At 42.5% G+C, this 17,826-nt stretch overlaps 2 protein-coding genes across 3 annotated transcripts in view; both read left to right on the top strand.

Annotated features, from left to right (window-relative positions):
• Positions 1-17,826, top strand: part of LOC100710971 (RLA class II histocompatibility antigen, DP alpha-1 chain) — an 89,378-nt gene that overhangs the window by 21,010 nt on the left and 50,542 nt on the right. The window lies entirely within an intron of this gene.
• On the top strand, positions 2,403-9,895 carry LOC100710179 (H-2 class II histocompatibility antigen, E-S beta chain-like). Of its 2 annotated transcripts, none has more exons than XM_005460586.4 (7): positions 2,403-2,554; positions 3,674-3,970; positions 4,242-4,452; positions 5,431-5,498; positions 5,582-5,692; positions 7,611-7,776; positions 9,387-9,895. In XM_005460586.4, the coding sequence occupies exons 1-7, from the start codon at positions 2,500-2,502 to the stop codon at positions 9,406-9,408; spliced, it is 930 nt and encodes a 309-aa protein (XP_005460643.2). In that variant the 5' UTR covers positions 2,403-2,499; the 3' UTR covers positions 9,409-9,895. The 2 variants fall into 2 exon arrangements, with proteins under 2 accessions (XP_005460643.2, XP_019212820.1); XM_019357275.2 differs by lacking the exon at positions 9,387-9,895 and adding an exon at positions 8,438-8,520 and having other exon boundaries at positions 7,611-7,814.

Raw genomic sequence — 17,826 nt, 5'->3', positions numbered from 1 at the left:
TGGCTTCGCGGGCCAAATGTAATTAGGCTGCGGGCCAAATTTGGCCCGCGGGCCAGAGTTTGACACCTATGGTATATATCATTATATTATATATGTGAGTGTATGTCCAGTGTATATATGTACAGTTAAGCCCATAATTATTCATACCCCTGACAAATTTTGACTTAAAGTTACTTTTGTTCAACAAGCAAGTTCTTTTTTGAGCAGAAATGACACAGGTGTCTCCCCAAAGATAATAAGACGATGTACAAGAGGCATCATTGTGGAAAAAAATATTTCTCAGGTTTTATTTATATTTTAGCAAAAAGTATCATGTCCAGAATTATTCATACCCTTCTCAATAATCAATAGAAAAAAGCCTTTATTGGCTATTACAGCAATCAAACGCTTCCTATAATTGCAGACCAGCTTTCTGCATGTCTCCACAGGCATTTTTGCCCATTCATCTTTAGCAATGAGCTCCAAATCTTTCAGGTTGGAGGGTCTTCTTGCCATCACCCTGATCTTTAGCTCCCTCCACAGATTCTCAATTGGATTCAAGTCAGGACTCTGGCTAGGCCACTGCAAAACGTTACTGGTGTTGTCTGCTAACCATTTCTTCACCACGTTTGCTGTATGTTTTGGGTTATTGTCGTGCTAAAATGTCCACTGGTTCCCAAGGCCAAGTTTTTCTGCAGACTGCCTGATGTTGTTGTTGAGAATCTTCATGTATTGCTCTTTTTTCATGGTGCTGTTTACTGTGATTAGGTTCCCTGGTCCATTGGCTAAAAAACACCCCCAAAGCATTAGGTTCCCACCACCATGTTTGACAGTGGGGATGGTGTTCTTTGGGTTGAAGGCTTCTCCATTTTTATGCCAAATGATCACAATGATGCCAACATCATTGTGACCAAATAATTCAATTTTTGTTTCATCTGACCATAACACTGAAGACCAGAAACCTTCTTCTTTGTCCAGATGAGCATTTGCAAAGGCCAAATGAGCTTTTGCATGCCTTAGAAGTGCCTGGAGAAGTGGCGTTTTCCTTGGTCTGCATCCGTGGAACCCAACAGTGTCCGTTGGACTGTCTGGCTTGAGACATTGCCACCAGCAGAGCCCAGATTCACCAGAATGGCCTTGGTGGTGATCCTTGGATTCTTTTTCACCTCTCTCACTATCCTCCTGACCAGCACAGGTGTCACTTTTGGCTTCCGACAACGTCCTCTGAGATTTTCCACAGTGCGGAACATCTTGTATTTTTTAATAATACTTTGCACTGTGGCCACTGGAACTTGAAAACATTTGGATATGGCCTTGTAGCCCATTCCTCACTTGTGAGCAGCCACAATGCGCAGCCGCAGGTCCTCACTGAGTTCCTTTGTCTTAGCCATGACTGTCCACAGACCACCTGCAGAGAGCTGCTGTTTTTCACCTGTTGAGTTGATCAAAACAGCTATTTCCAATTAATCAGGGTAATTAGGATGCTTTAGAACAGCTTTGACTATTTGGAATGGTATGGAACTTTGGATTTTCCCAGAGACTGTGACAGTTTGTAAAGGGTATGAATAATTCTGGACATGATACTTTTTGCTCAAATGTAAATAAAAGCTGAGAAATATTTTTTTTCCACAATGATGCGTCTTGTACATCATCTTATTATCTTTTGTGAGACGCCTGTGTCATTTCCAGTCAAAAAATAACTTGCTAGTTGAATAAAAGTAACTTTAAGTCAAAATTTGCCAGGGGTATGAATAATTTTGGGCTTAACTGTATATATTTCATTAAAAAATCCCCAACACCATCAAAGTCTTGTGTAACTTCCTTCTGAAAGAAGGCACTTGCTGAGCTGTTGTTATGTCTGCTCTTGCTCCTCACTCCTCTCTTTCTTACATCTTTGTGACATTATCATTTTTTCTCTCCCTGGGAAATAAAGCAAGTGTACCTTTAGCTAACAGGACAAACTGAAAAAGCACAAACACTTTGCGTGTGTGTTGATGTTTATTGAGCTATTAAAAGTTTCATTTGAAACTACATGCCTTAAAAAAAAATGTTTACGCTCTCTCCACTTCTGCAGAACCAGCTTGATGCCGAGTAATGTGACCACATCTTTATTGACATCTGCACCATGAACCCATGACTGATATTAGAAGTGAAAAAATGTGCTGAGGGTGTAAACTGTGAGCTGTGGGATGTTTCGGCGTTCTCTGACTGACGCACACAAAACGAAAGAAAAAAGTTCTACACATATTTATTTTTTATCTAGACTTCATAATATGTTTAAGTCAGTTATTACATGATTTTCAAGTTAAATGAATAGAATGATTTTGGTCTTTTTTGGTATTTTAAAGGAAGTCTGTACGTGTTAGAGTAGTTCCAGCTGAATAAATTAAAGATCACTTCCTGGTTTCCTGTCAAGGAGTTCCTCCCGCTAACAGATGATGCTGGAGATCATGTGACATGTCCTCTGGTTTTTAGCGCTGTGCTCAGTCAGACTGTCAGAGTTTATCAGAAGAAATCAAGATGGATTCATTTTATTTCTGCTTCAGCCTCTTCTTCATCATCCTCTGCAGAGCAGGTATTATAAATACACTCATCGATAATCTGATCACATGTATAAATAAAGTTAAGTCTAAATGAGTAAGAGATGAAATGAAAATAACATATGAGCTGGGATGAGTTTTTTTAGCCACAGGAGCTTTTTGTCTGTGACCTGTGATGATCCTCCTCTTCCTTTCAGAGCTGGTTCCACTTCTTCAGTGATCATTTAGTTTCACAGAGTAACAGCTGGATCCATGAAGGCATCCAGTGCATAAATCACACGGGAATATTTCACATAATTTATTTAACTGTCAAATGAGATCAAATACAAAGATCATCCCAGCACTTTAACTTTTTTTACATTTTCAGAAAATAATAATAATCAATACAACAGTCAGCTGATTAATCAGTCATTGAAAGTAACTGTTAGCCTTAGTGCATTGCAAAATTATATGCTCCATCTAGCTAGCTAACTAGCTATATGCTATATGATATACATGGGTGTGTGTTTATGTGTATTTATACTAGAAGCTGGAGATACGACCATGACATAAGAATTAATTAATTTGAATGGCTGCAACTGCCAGGAGTTAGATTGTGTAGTCATTGTTAATACGATTATTTTAATCAAGAACTCTGAATAGCAATACCTGAAACTCTGATTGGTATCACCTTAGCCTCCAGTAGTACTGTGAGGAATCTTTGCATGTGTTTATACAGCACGACTGCACTTAACCATTAGCAGTCATTACGTTTTGTCTTGTCTCCCTCCTCTCATCCCCCAATGGTCTCAGAAGATGGCCCCGCCCCTCCCTGAGCCTGATTCTGTAAGAGGTTTCTTCCTGTTAAAAGGGAGTTTCTCCTTGCCACTGTTACCATGTGCTGCATATAGGGGGTCATATGATTGTTGGAGTTTGCTGTCTAACATTTAACATTGTTTTGAGTTTTTACAATGCAAAGCACCTTAGCAGACTGCAGTTGTGAAATGGCACTATATAAATAGTGACATATTGTATTTGAAGTTATGTAACAGTGATGATGTTACTGTTGTGGTGCTCCAACAGTAGCTGTGTGTAACTCCTGACAGTAGAGATGTGTGATGTGTGTGTGGGAGGAGCAGCTCAGCCTGAGTGATTCTCTGATCTTTGTGTTTCAGATGGATACGAGTATTACACTTCATCCCGCTGCCTGTTTAACTCCACTGAGCTGCGGGACATAGAGTACATCAGATCTTACTATTACAACAAGACAGAGTATGTCAGGTTTAGCAGCAGTGTGGGGAAGTTTGTTGGATACACTGAGTACGGTGTCAGGGAGGCAGACCAATGGAACAAAGACCAGGGACAAGGATCCTGGACAAGAAAGGGACAGCTCGCTGCAATGAGAGCTCAGAAGGAGACGTACTGCAAGCCAAAGATTGACTTCTGGTACCAAAGTGTTCTGACAAAAGCAGGTGTGTCAGTGTTTCTGTGACATCATCATGTAAACATCATCACACTGATGTCGTCATCATCAACACAACTCCTGACTGGACTCTCTGCACAGTTTACAGTAACACTGCTGAAGGTTTAATGTGACACATTCATTAAAGCTACATGATCTCTGCTCCACATTAAAGATTCGGCCTATTTGACGTCACACTGGAGTGTCTGTGGTTTGTGGAGACCTGCTTTAAATTATTACAAAATTTATCTAAAAGAGTAATTTTCATTTTCATGTTCCAGTGAAACCCTCAGTCAGACTTCACTCCATACCCCCTGTTTATCTTAATCCGGCCATATTGGTCTGCAGCGTCTATAACTTTTACCCCAAAGAGATCAAAGTGAGCTGGTTGAGAAACGGACAGCAAGTAAGCCCTGACATCACTTCTACTGTAGAGTTTGCAAATGCTGATTGGCTCTACCAGACCCACTCCTACATGGAGTACACACCCAGGTGAGTGTAGTTCAGGCCTGCCAACAGGACTTTCTGATTCTTATTTATTCTTGTTATTTTTCAATGTCTTCCGTCACCTGGTCAGCAGAAACTGCAATCAGTTTTTCCCTCATGTTGAGGAGCTTCGTGATCATATGTCACTCTCTCTCTTCAGTCTCACCATGTCCACTTTCTCCACGATAGTTCCACTGTCAGCACCAAAAACCCTCCCTATTCAGTTTTCAAGAAAACAGCTCTGGTCTGATCCTTGGTCGCCCCTGTATCAGACTTATTGAGCTCAGGCTGTTCTGTGACTGCAGCTCACTGACTTTAGTTTGAATAACAGCGACATCATCCACAAACAGAGATGTTCACAGCTCAGCCTGTGAAGCCTGTTCCCTCTTCTCCTTTCTAATTCCTGCTACAAATAAATCCATCAATGTTCCCGTTTCTGCAGAGCCGAATGTTGCAGCAGGGACAGTTTGAAAATTCAGAAGAGTGAAAACAGGAAGTCCCCAAGATTGTTTTTAACAAAGCTATAAACATGTAATGACAATTTCTTTGTTTTCACTTAGTGAATATGAACATTTCCCTACGTTACCGTTCCATGTGTTGATATCATGTCATAAATTTCAGAGAATTCCTCAAACTGAGCCTGTGACGGACATGAGCTAAAACATCATGAACCTCCTGTTTAAGGACCAGTGCTAAAGACTAAGCCTTTACACCTGGATGACTGAGATAGTCGAGTGCTTGGAAAACAGTTCTACAAGATGTAAAATGATGAAATTATCAAATCTTACAACTCCATAAAAAGCATGAAGTGTATAAGTTCAAAATAATCAATGCAGCCATGCTAACTAAACCTTCCTTTCGATACTTCGGAGTACTAGAGCAGGAAATAGAATTAGGCTGGAAAACTAAAGGGAAACAAGGTCGAAAGGTACTTCAGTAACTGCAGTTCTGTGTGAGAGTCAGCGATGCTGGTTTGTGTTGAAGGTCTGGAGAGAAGATCTCCTGTATGGTGGAGCACGCCAGCCTGAAGGAACCTCTGGTTACTGACTGGGGTAAATACCTGTCTGTATCTACACACCTGTACACCTGACTGTGTGTCTGTCCACCTGTGTGACTCTCACCTGTGTGTCCTCAGTCCCGTCCATGTCTGAATCCAAGAAACTGATGATCGTTGGAGCCTTTGGGCTGATCCTGGGTCTGCTCTTTTTCCTGGCTGGAGTCATCTACACAAGGATGTGCAGCAGAGGTCAGAGCAGCACTCACACAAAGCACCAGCTCACACCAAACTACAACAAACTCCTCGAAAATGTTGCCTGCAGACAAGGAAAGAGCAGCCAGCAGCAGCTTTGGTAGACCCACCATTGTGGGTTGCACATGCCAGGCGTCTCTAGAGTTTGTGCTTTTCCTCACTGGATGCTGGGCTGTGGTTGCCGTCATGCCCCATGTTGTCAGCTATAATACTAGATCCCGTAGTTGTTTGTTTACCAGAACATTTACAAGTGCTTAATAATCACGCTTTTATTGTTGTCTGGTGTTCAGCCTAACACTGGGCCCCTGGCTGTATGTGGCATACCAACTGCCTGGTTTCCACATTCCACAACGCTCATAGCTCGCTGCCTAAGATGGATATACTTAGAGTCTGGACCCGTTCAACTGGTGCTGACATACCTGTCATTTCTGAGAGTCAGGTATCTAATTCTCTAGTGATTAAGATAAAGATGTGGCAGTTAGTGGATTAAACATTCATCACTCTGCTGTCCCAGAAAAGATGGTGGTGTGGGGGTCAATGTGAAGGTCTGTGTTCCTGCTCAGGTCTTGTAGTGCAGTTGGGCATCTTCTTGTTGCTACCACCTTTTAGCCCTCCTGGATTCCAGTGATATAATTCACACGAACTCCTCTGCTTATTCTCTCCATCTGTTGGAGTCTGTTTATCACGGGGCAGTAAGATCTAACACACCACTGTACTTTATACTCTCTGGTTGACAGCTGAGTAAAGCTCCCCGCCACTTTCAAATCAGACAAAACTGATGTCAAACATTTGAGCCCCTGAAGTTTAATACAATAACTCCAAAAATAATAGCTACTTTACCAAAAACTAGCACAAATGTAGCACAAATGTTTGACACCAATTTTGTTTGATTTGAAGAAGGTGGGGGGGCAACTTCACTCACATCTGGTTGACTGGTTCTCATGGGCCTTACACAGGATGCTTCAGTCATACAGAGTTCGGAAAGAAGTTCACCTTTTATCTGCCTTCGTGGAACACAATACGGGACTTTGAGCTGTCTCAGTTGATTTCACTTGCAGACTTTAAAAGACATATAACTGACTCATCAGTGGAAACAGACTATTTTAGCTATACGACTGTTTCTTTTATTGCAGTAATTTTAATGTTCGTCTGAAGCAGGTCTCTCTTTAAATGATACATCAGGTCTCAGTGGGACTACCTGTATAAACAAAGCTTAAATAAGATAAATTATAACTGTGAATTATCAGTGAAACATTGAAGAACTATGAGGGTGACAGGTCAGCAGTTTAAATCTTTGAAAGGTTTTTTTTAGATGTCACCAAATTGTTTTGGCTCCTGAACAATAAAATATTTGGTTAAAAATCCTCTAAATGTGAAGGTTTGGTAACGGATCCATAAAAACACACTGACAGTAATCACATGTGATGACAGTAAACTGACTGAATGTGGGAAACCGTGATAAGATAGATCTTTATTGTCACTGTTATCAGAACAGTGAGACATAGTTTGGCATCTCTCCATTGGCAGCTTGTAGGTTTTTAAATTCAGACTCTTTGGATAAGAGAAAAAGATAAATAACGATAAAACAAGTTTAAGAGGTACCTACACAGAGAATATACGTAATGCACAATAAGTGAGTGTCCAGGGTGCGAGGGGTCCTTGATGATGACAGTGCTTTTCCACTTAAGTCTGCCAGTATAAATGTCTCTGAGGGGAGTTAGTGAAGTGCCAATTGCCCGCTCTGCTGCCCTCACCATCCGCTGTAGTTTCCTCTTGTCCTCTACAGTACAGCAGTTGAACCAGAGTGTGCAGCAGTAGGTCAGAAGGCTCTCGATGGTGGAGCAGTAGAAGTTGAGCTTAACTTTTTATAAAGTTTGCTGTGCTGCAGGTTTAAATTGTCAATATTACGTTCCAGTGATGCCGCTGATTGATGTTCATGCCATGACGCCCTCTGGTGGTCATCATCCTGCCATGCTGCTCTACAAAGTCTATGACTTCTACACCAAAAAGGTCGCTTCTGCTAAAGTGATAGCAGCAGCTGATTTGCTTGAGAAGACTTTACCAGATGAGCTGGAGCCCAGGTGAGTCCACAGCTCTGAGTGCAGGTACAAAGGATGAGGAGTGTTAAAATCTCCCAGTTCTTTTAATCTTTGGGCTGAAGGAAGGACAATACTCGGTGTATAAATGCTCAATCAACAATTATTTATTTCCATATAATTCAACACTTATGAGCATATGAACCATCATGATGGGGAGACCTGCCTGCAGAGGGTCACAGCAAGTCTCAAAATGGTGACGGGTTAGTCAGCCTTTTATAGTCTCTAGTAGCCCCCACCTAATCGTAAACGCCTAAACATTCACATTCTTTCTCTCACACGGCGCCTAAGTTATGACCTCGGCTCCCTGTCTTTCTGCTCTCTGTAAAGGTGGGGGTATGGAATGTGGTCGTCTCTTCTTCTATTCTAGACACAAGGTCCTCTGCACCCAACATTCTCTTCATGATTCAGCAGTATGAAATGTCAAGAAACAGTGTAACACATTCAACAGTGTTGAGTAATACAGGTCAATCCAATAGATCTAATGATTTTCACACTCTTTTAAGTCAGAAGTATAATGCAAACTAAAACTACATACTGATCACACACTCTATATTAAGGGGTATAATAATCTACAGCAGTATCATAATTCAACTACTTTGATTACAGATATAAGGTAACATATGATAACAAAATAATCTCACAGGAGGCAGATAGTTTATAAAGACACACTCTGGCTTAAGGTTTTATTCATATGTGCAAGTTCTGTGGTATTTAACGATGATTATTTTCAGAATCAGAATCAGAAATACTTTATTAATCCCTAAGGAAATTATGGGTTACAGCAGGCAGCAGGGAATGAAAGTGCCAGAAACATTCAGGGCTGGATCTCTGTGTGTAACCACACGTGTGCCTCTATGGTGATTTCCTGTATGAATTACATCACAGTAAGAACTACAGTAAATACCAGTTTACATCAGGCTCAGTGTCAGGATTGTGATGTGGATGAGTCATTCGGGGCTTTTAATTACAAAAGTTCATGTTTCTACATATTAGCATTGGGCACATTAACAGTTTATAAAAGTGCAGTGACACTTTTATAAACTGTGATAACTGTGAAAGAGACCAGACGGGACTAAGAGACAGAAACAGGACTGCTGGATGAGCTACACTCACTAGTATGAGCAGAGACAGAGCGATGCCCTGTATCATCATTAGCTAAGCTCAGTATGAGTCGTCTGTGAGGAGAACTCCTGTCTCAGCTGATGTTCTTCAGTTTCTTCATTACTTTTAATAGAAAATGTTTCTGATTCTGTGCAGCCAAAAAATTAAATATCATTCCTACTGTGGAAAAAAACCTATTGTTTGAAAAGCTAAATAAAAAAAACAGGAAAGCAGGTCACACCTATTTATCTACAAATTCATGACACAAGATGAGAGCCGGGGCCCTCAGCCCCCCCACACCTGATTTGGTTTGTATCTGATACTACAAACATACCAGATAAACTCAGCAGAGTCCTGAACCTGCTCAGTCTTGCTGCTACACACCAGCAGACTCTGGGACCAGTGTTGGTTAAAGCAGTACAGGTTTGTACAGCTCCTGGTTCAAAGCAGTCAGACCTGTTCTAACAATGTTTCCTCTCTCTGTGCCCCAGGACTGATGCTGGGTCCCAGTAGCTGATCCTGATTGTGGACCTGGACCTGGTTCTGCTTCTGTCCGTCAGCTGGAAGCTAAAGCAGCAGCTGCTGGAAGCTCTGTGTTTGATCCAGGCTCTTTATGTCAGGCTGAATGTGGACTGTGGTGGATCTGCTGGAGCCTCAGTGTAGTGTTCATCATTTGTGTGTGTGTGCAGTGTTTACACCTGTCTGAACCGCTCAGGCCCAACCAAGTGAGCTGCTTCCTTATGGACCTGAGCTGGAGGACAGCCGGGTGTGTGCTGGGAAACTGAGTCTCTCATTGCTTTGTTTGGCTGTCAGGCTGGAGGGGGGGGGCTCTGTGGGTGTTTGTGTGTGTGTGTGGGACTTTCCAGTGTTGGCACACACACACACACACACACACACACACACACACACACGTAGAGATGATGCTCAGACTCACACTGTCAGCTGTTTGCTGGATTTTTACTTCCTCATTCTTTTCTCAATAAATCTGTTTCCACAGTCATGTGATCGTTTTCTTCTTTCAAACCCTGTTATGACAGAGAGCTGTTTTGGCTCTGCAGTGTGGGTGTGTGTTTACTTTGCTGTTAATAAAGTTAAGCAGATCAAACAGACAGCACACGCTGACCTCTGACCCCTGTGAGCAGCCAATCACAGCAGGCTGAGGAGTAAAAAAAAACAAAAAAAACCGAGCTCATCTTGACCCTGTGAGTGGATCCATGATGAAGCTCTGGATCCTGAACTGAGAGCAGTCGGGTCCAAACAGAGAGTCAGAGGTGAAGGTGAGAAGCTCCTGAGTGTGTTTGTGCTGCAGACTTCATCAGGTTCAGATCCTGTGGTGCCGTCACTCACTGCTGTCTTTCTGCAGATGTTTCTCAGCTTAGTATCAGAACAAATCAGTGTGTTGAGTTCTGGATGCTGGGTTGTGGTTTGATGGTCAGTTTTCTCAGCTTGTGACTTCCTGAAGTCTCTGTGGACACAATCACAGCTGGACAATGTTTTAAAAACAAGGAAAGAAACTCCAGTGCTTCCTTTATCACCTCCTTTAGGAGAAGACACACTGGACCATCCTTTATCAAAGGAGAGCAGATAATCCTGTCCCATAATTCATTGCTACACACACTGACTCAGATCATCATGTAAGTGGTGGCTGTGGTTTCCATGTTTAGTGTGCTGATGTGTTTGAAACACCTCTTGTAGCGTTGGTCTTTATTAACCTCAAGATATCCTGCAGCTCAGCAGGAAACCACCCAGGGGGGGCTTAGGTTGGATTTTAGCTGCATGCTGAATATGATGAATAAGATTTTGAAGCTTCACCTGCCTTCAGCAGGTGCACACAGTAACTCTCTCTGCTGAAACTGTGCTGCTGCCTTGCAGACCTTTGATAAACAAGGAAGTGGTGGGAGCAGTGTTTCTGGCATCTAATAAACTCACTTGGTGCTTTTAATAACAGCATAAATCTCATCTGTTGGACTGAACCCAGTGAAGCACTTCTTTATGGAGCTGAAGATGAGTGTTGTTTACATATACTGAGTGTGGTTAACAACACCATTAATAACTATACAAATGTCACATCATTCGTGAGGAACTCGTATACATTCTCTTTTAACTGGATCAGCACTGGGCCCTCCGTGTTTCTACTTGCACATCTATGATTTTCTGTGCTGACATTTTTGCAAAGCAATGAGAAACTAGTGCCATGATTTGGTTCAAAGTGGGCTCAGTAAGCAGACTGGGGCATCTGTCAGTGAGTTTGTATGATTTATGGAAAAGTGTGGAAATGTTTCAAAGCAGCTGGAGTTGAGAGTGAGAGAGTGGGCACAGATGAGCTCTGTGAGAGGGTTCATGTTCAGGTGAAATAGCTGATTGGACAGCAAGCCTGATTTGCTGCATTGCCAAGTGAGAAGCTTGGAGGGGGGATCTGAGATGGAGCTGTGAGCAACCTTCCCTTACAGCTGTCAACGAATAGAGCGATGGAGCATTGGTGATGGTGTCCACGGTCCACAGGTCAGTATGATTCTGAACTAATGAGTCTTTGGTCTGGAGGCGCACCTGGTTGCTGAGAGGTGAAACTCTCTGGTATGACCAGCTCAAACACTGTAAAATCTAATTAGTTCCCAGAACTCCAAACAACTGAGTGTAGGTGTAGCCAAGTGGTGGAAGGCTTTCACTTGGGTGGTCTCAGAATCTCATCTCTGCTTTTGATGATGTGGTTCTGTTGGCTTCATCGGCTCATGGCCCCCAGCTCGCACTGGAACGGTTCGCAGCCGAGTGTGAAGCGGTGGGAATGGGAATCAGCACCTCCAAATCTGAGGCCATGGTCCTCAGCCGGAAAAGACCTGTACTGCTATAACCAGCGCTGGTCCCAGAGTCTGCTGGGGTGTAGCAGCAAGACTGAGCAGGTTCAGGACTCTGCTGAGTTTATCTGGTATGTTTGTAGTATCAGATACAAACCAAATCAGATGTGGGGGTGCTGTGGGCCCCGGCTCTCATCTTGTGTCATGAATTTGTAGATAAATAGGTGTGTAAATAATTTACACTGCAGGTCACATTGATGTTTTTCCTATTCTGATAGATTACACTGAAACAAAGACAGACAAACTATTCCCTTGTTTGCAGTTAAAAGATCAAAATGATCCCACACAGCAGAAACATTTGGGGTGGCTGTGGCTCAGGTGGTAAAGCAGACCAGCTACTGATCGGAAGGTTGGCGGTTCAATCCTTGGCTTCCCCAGTCTGCATGCCAAATATCCTTGGGCAAGATACTAACCCCGAGTTGCCCTCCGATGCGTTCATCGGAGTATAAATGTGTATGAACGTAGTTTACGTTGCACTTGAGTTTAGAAGTGCTTGTATGTATGTGTGGGTGTGAATGAGGCATGTTGTATAGAGCGCTTTGAGTACTCCAGGGGAGTAGAAAAGTGCTATATAAGAATCAGTTCATTCCATTTACCAAACATTTCTTTTTCTTTCGGGCTCCATTTTGTTATGGAGAGATGTGTATTTTTATTTGTTGTAGAGAGACATGTTTTTTTTTTTATCTTTGCGAGAGTAATTTTGTGGGGTTTTTTGGTGGCGACTCATTCCGTGTGCAGATGCGGATGCGGTACCTTTTAAACACAGTTTGGCGCGTTGGCAATGAGCGATACAGCAGCTGTATCAATGACGTGACTTTTTCTTAAAGCGACGCACGCACCGATACAGGTTTCGCTCTGTGAGCTTGATAGATGCGTCGGTGCATCAGTGTTGCTGGACCCATCACTAGGCGCAGATCCTATTTCCCCACCAGAAAACACAAAAAGCTTGTCCCCAAGGCAGGCAGAGGTGGTGTGGTATGTACTGGGACTGGGGGGTATCCCATTTGTCAGTACAGTATTCCAGCGAGGGTTACTCTCTTGACCGACACAGAATGGAAAAGATTTGTGGGTATTCATTATATCGTGTAATGCAATGGTAGGCAACTCCAGGCCTGGAGTGCCGGTGTCCTGCAGGTTTTAAATATAATCCTGGGTAAACACACCTGAATCAAATGATTAGTTCATTACCAGTTCTCTGGAGAACTTCAAGACATGTTGAGGAAGTAATTTAGCCATTTAAATCAGCTGTGTTGGATCAAGGACAGATCTCAAAGCTGCAGGACACTGGCACTCCAGGCCTGGAGTTGCCTACCGTTGGTGTAATGTATTTATATAACATGTGTGGTTACCAGTGATGGAAATAACTGTGTTACAAGTAACGGCGTTACCAACGCCATTACTTTTTTCAGTAACGAGTAATCTAACTAATTACTATTTCTATCCTTACAACGCCGTTACCGTTACTGACAAGAACATGCTGTGTGGATGCATTACTATTTCAACACACACACAAGGCTGAAGCTGTCTTCTGCTAGCCAGGAGCAAGGAGGGCAAACAAGGAGGCATACTTGGATGGATGTTCACATACAAACAGATAAGTAGCCCAGATAATTCGAAGGTAGCATTTTTTAAGTGGAGGTACAGACATTATTTTTCACTCAAAGAGATGAAAGACAAGAATCTATATGTGACCGGTAACTTATGCCCTGGAACAAAGTGCTATTCAACATCAGTTGTAAGCAGTTCGAATCTTACAAAGCACTTCTCAGTATCACATGCTTCAACAAAACTGGTCACCAAGAACGACGGTCTTGATGCTAGCAGGCGCAGCCCAAACCCAGGTGAGGCTAACGTGAGCTCAGCATGCAATTGAGATGGAGCGACACAATCCAAGCAGTCTAAGCTTGATTTCTCTTCTCCACAAACATTTTTGACACAGACTGAATGTAACAGATTGATAGCAGGTATGTCGTTGAGAACATGCTGCCTTTATAAACAGTTGAGTCGGATTCCTTCAAGTGTCTTATTGCCAACATACTAGCAAGAGGAGGGGTCGGCCCGCCATGCAGAAAGACTTATTCCAAATACAAAGACACCGAGTATGCTAAAATGAATGTCAATCTCAAAAAGACATTTAATGTCTTCCACTACATCAGGCATATGGACAGCACAAGCTATCTTGGTCTAACAGTACATTGGATAAATTCACACAGCATGCAGAGAGGGAAAGTAGCACTGCCATGCAGAAGATTCAAGGGTCGTCATATGCATGATATTATTGCTGTTGAGTTGGACAACATTCACTTACACTATGGCATATCCCACAAATAAATCTATGCAAACAACTTGGTGAAAAGATGACACGAAAAGCCCTTTACACTTTTGTTAAATTAAACAGACACAATGTATGCGCTGCTCTGGATTACAGTGATGAAAAGAGAGTGACTGACACAGACAGCAGTGACAATGTCAATGACAATGCTTTTGAACCAAGTAGCTCTCCTTTTCAAATCAAATACTACAAGACTTTCAATGTGGAGCTCCCATTTGAACAGATACATATGATTCCAGATAAAGTCACATACAAGACGAATACTTTCAAACAAGGGGAATGCACTATTTTGAAGCCAGGTACATGGACTAACATGTACAAAAGCAAGGCTCGCAAAATTTAAAAATCTCTGGTAGCCCTTCGGGCAGGCCCTCTTCAGTTTTTGGTAGCCCAAAATAAATGTAAGTAGCCCGAATAAAAAAGAGAGCAATTTTTTAATGTTTTGTTTCCTTTACAATATTATACATTAAAGTATAATATTGTAACGGAAACAAAAATTAATCAGAAAGTTGTTAAAATACAAATCACAACAACTGTATAAAAATCACAGTCATCAACTCAAATACTTGGTTCTAATTGAACAGAAATTTCTATGAACTTGTAAGAACTGTGTAGAACATGAATCAGTCTGTATCAGATCCTGAATCTGAAATTTCCACTGAAGTCACACGTAAGGGGTAAGTGGAACCAAGATCGAGGCCATTTGCTTTTTGAAGTTTGCAAAGACTGCTAAATTTGGCCAATGGTAGTTCACTCTTTGCAACATAGTACGCTTTTGAAAGATTTTTCAGGACTTCTGCTTGTGCTTGGTTTATTTTTAGTATGTTTTTTGCAATTGCTGTTTGTTCTGGGAAAGATATTGCAGACTGAGCAATAATGCATTTCTTGCATTTCTCATGGGTTCTGATGGGGTCTTTCTTAAAATTACTGGTCCCAGTTACAAAGGCGCTTGTCGACTCAAATGAAATGAAACTCACGACACACCTGGCAGAACATGATGTTATTTAGCTCGTAATATTCCAGCCACAGAAATTCTTTTGTCCATGAAACCAAAAAAGCTGAGCTTTCTTTTTGCCTCATAGTCTGATTTGTCATAACTTTTCCGTTTTGTGGTAAGCTTTTCTTTGGCTGTCACTTCTTCACCCTGACCGGTCTTATTTGGCTCAGCAGAACTAAAATACCGGCGTAAATCCTGCTGCTTTTACACAGGTACTTACATAACGGTCAGCAATTCTCTGCGCAATCAACCTCTCACATGTTTAAGCTTGCTGTGGGAGATTTCACTTGTCACGTTTAAATAGTAAGCTAATGAGTGATAAGACGATGTCAGAGGAATTGGTGCGCAATTAATCGTCACTCACCAATCAGTGCTGCCGCTCTCTACACACCGTTCGCGCGATCGCAAAGTGAAAGTGAAAGCAAAAACAAGCGCAAATTCAAACGCGATTTCAATATGTCGTATATCGACAGTGGCTCATCGATGCCAATAACATACTTACTGAGCTACATTTGCGAAAGAATGCAAAAGCATTGACATATATTTTCCCCTCCTATGATAGCCCGACGGGCAGGGCTGAGATAGATTTTGGTAGCCCGACTGGAAAAATCGCTAGCCCCGGGACGTCGGGCTAGCGATTTTGCAAGCCCTGAAAAGAACTTTGTGAAGGCAGACTGCAGCCCCATGTGTGGAGAGTGTTGTGGAAGTTTTCCACTTAAATAAAGCCTGCAGATGAGCGGTGAGCGGTAGCTAACATTCTTTAATCAAAACACACAGAACAGAATAACCAAGCTTGGTGGAGAGCCTGCATGACCACGGGGCAGGGTCAGCAGAGTCTCACTGAGCCTAGTGTGGCTCTCAGTTAAATACCTTCTCCAGGAACAAAAGGCAGTACACAGCTGTTTCACACCTTAAGGTTCACACTCCCTTGCTACCTCCCAGAGTCCTCGAAGAGACAAAAGACTCTCCCTCCTGTGGAGTTGTCTGCTTCCCCCAACTTCCTAAATAGACCCCCACCATTTGTCTTACAGTATGAGTGTCAGACATGTTAAAATCACCAAGGCATTACAATAACGTGATTAATACATAAGTGAAAGAAATTCCATTACAAGAGCATCAGAAGCAGCAAAGCTGATGGACTTGGGTGATCCAGAGCCAAGCCATCTACCCAATTTGACAACTCTGCACAAAGCCAAACATGAACAAAATCAACTAGAAGTGGATCATAAAAACCCAATACTGTCACTCCACTCATTAAAATATTGGTTCCCCTCACAGTGGAAGCTTTGGGGACATTGGATTAGACAAGTTCTTCTGTCACTACTGGAGTCAAACTCAAATGCTGATGTACAAGACGGTGAAGCAGCCCATAGTCGCCTTTGATACGACTGGCTCAGTTGTAAAAAAGCTTCTCAGGCCTAATGGTTTGTCTTGAAATATGTTCCTGTCTCAAGGTGTTTTAACAGGAAGCAACAACTCTCATGTTCCAGTGGTGCAAATGTTGTCAGAGAGACATGATGTCCAGACAATCACAAGATGGTTATCAGAATGGATTTGTGCTGGAGCACCAATCCCAAAGGAGGCCATCTGTGATTTCTCTTTAGTTTTACTTTAGTCAAGGCTTTAACACATCATTCAGATTTGAAGAGCTACATTAATGAATGCTTTGGTGTTTTGCTTCAGAAAAAATCCTACAAACTACCACCATGTTTCATCAGAGTGGATATGGCACACTTCATCAAAATGATTTGCCAGCAGGACTGTTTGAGAAAAAAGCCTCATCGGGTAAAAGATTTCTACGTGCTATCAATAGCACAACTTGTCAAGTCCCAATCCTTGGAAGAAGCAAAGGTCCTAATACGCAGCATTGCTATTGTGGCATTAAGTGAGACAGAAGGCAACAACAGTTTTGGAAACCCCATTATGTCAGAAGTGTCCAAATCAAATTTGAGAAGAGAAATTGCAGACATGCATTTCTGATGACAAGGAAGAAGGCATTAGATTGGCTCCATGCACAGAAATAAACACTGACTTAAGGCAGTGAGTGGTGGATATTTGTGAGGAGAGCAGGTGCCCTGCTGAAGTTAATGGTGATCGAGACAATATGCACTATCTACCTGAGCTCGTCCCACACCTAATAAGATTGGGAGGATACCTACCACTCTGGACTGGAGTAATGGTTTCCCCGTTTCAGAGGAACCATTCAGTTACTCCTCTTTCAAATGTTTTAGTTTTATTATACAGTGTACTTTTTCAGTGTTACATTGAAATCCATCCATCCATCCATCCATTCGCTTCCGCTTATCCTTTTCAGGGTCGCGGGGGGCGCTGGAGCCTATCCCAGCTGTCATAGGGCGAGAGGTGGGGTACGCCCTGGACAGGTCGCCAGTCTGTCGCAGGGCTAACACACAGGGACAGACAACCATTCGCACTCACATTCACTCGCACATTTACACCTAGTGGCAATTTGGATTATCCAATTAACCTATCCCCACAAGCTGCATGTCTTTGGACGGTGGGAGGAAGCCGGAGTACCCGGAGAGAACCCACTCAAACACGGGGAGAACATGCAAACTCCACACAGAAAGACCCCGGCCTGATGGTGGAATTGAACTCAGGACCTTCTTGCTGTGCGGCAACAGTGCTAACCACCGTGCCACCGTGCTGCCTACATTGAAATCACGTCAACTATTTATTTTTGTGTGGAGGAAAATACTTTTTTAGCCAGAGTTGTCTAAAGCTGTTACAAT

This window comes from Oreochromis niloticus, linkage group LG3 (assembly GCF_001858045.2).
Source record: "Oreochromis niloticus isolate F11D_XX linkage group LG3, O_niloticus_UMD_NMBU, whole genome shotgun sequence".
NCBI classification, from domain to species: Eukaryota; Metazoa; Chordata; class Actinopteri; order Cichliformes; family Cichlidae; genus Oreochromis; species Oreochromis niloticus.
Note: the sequence above shows the minus strand (reverse complement) of the source record. Positions and strands in the feature narration are given on the sequence as shown.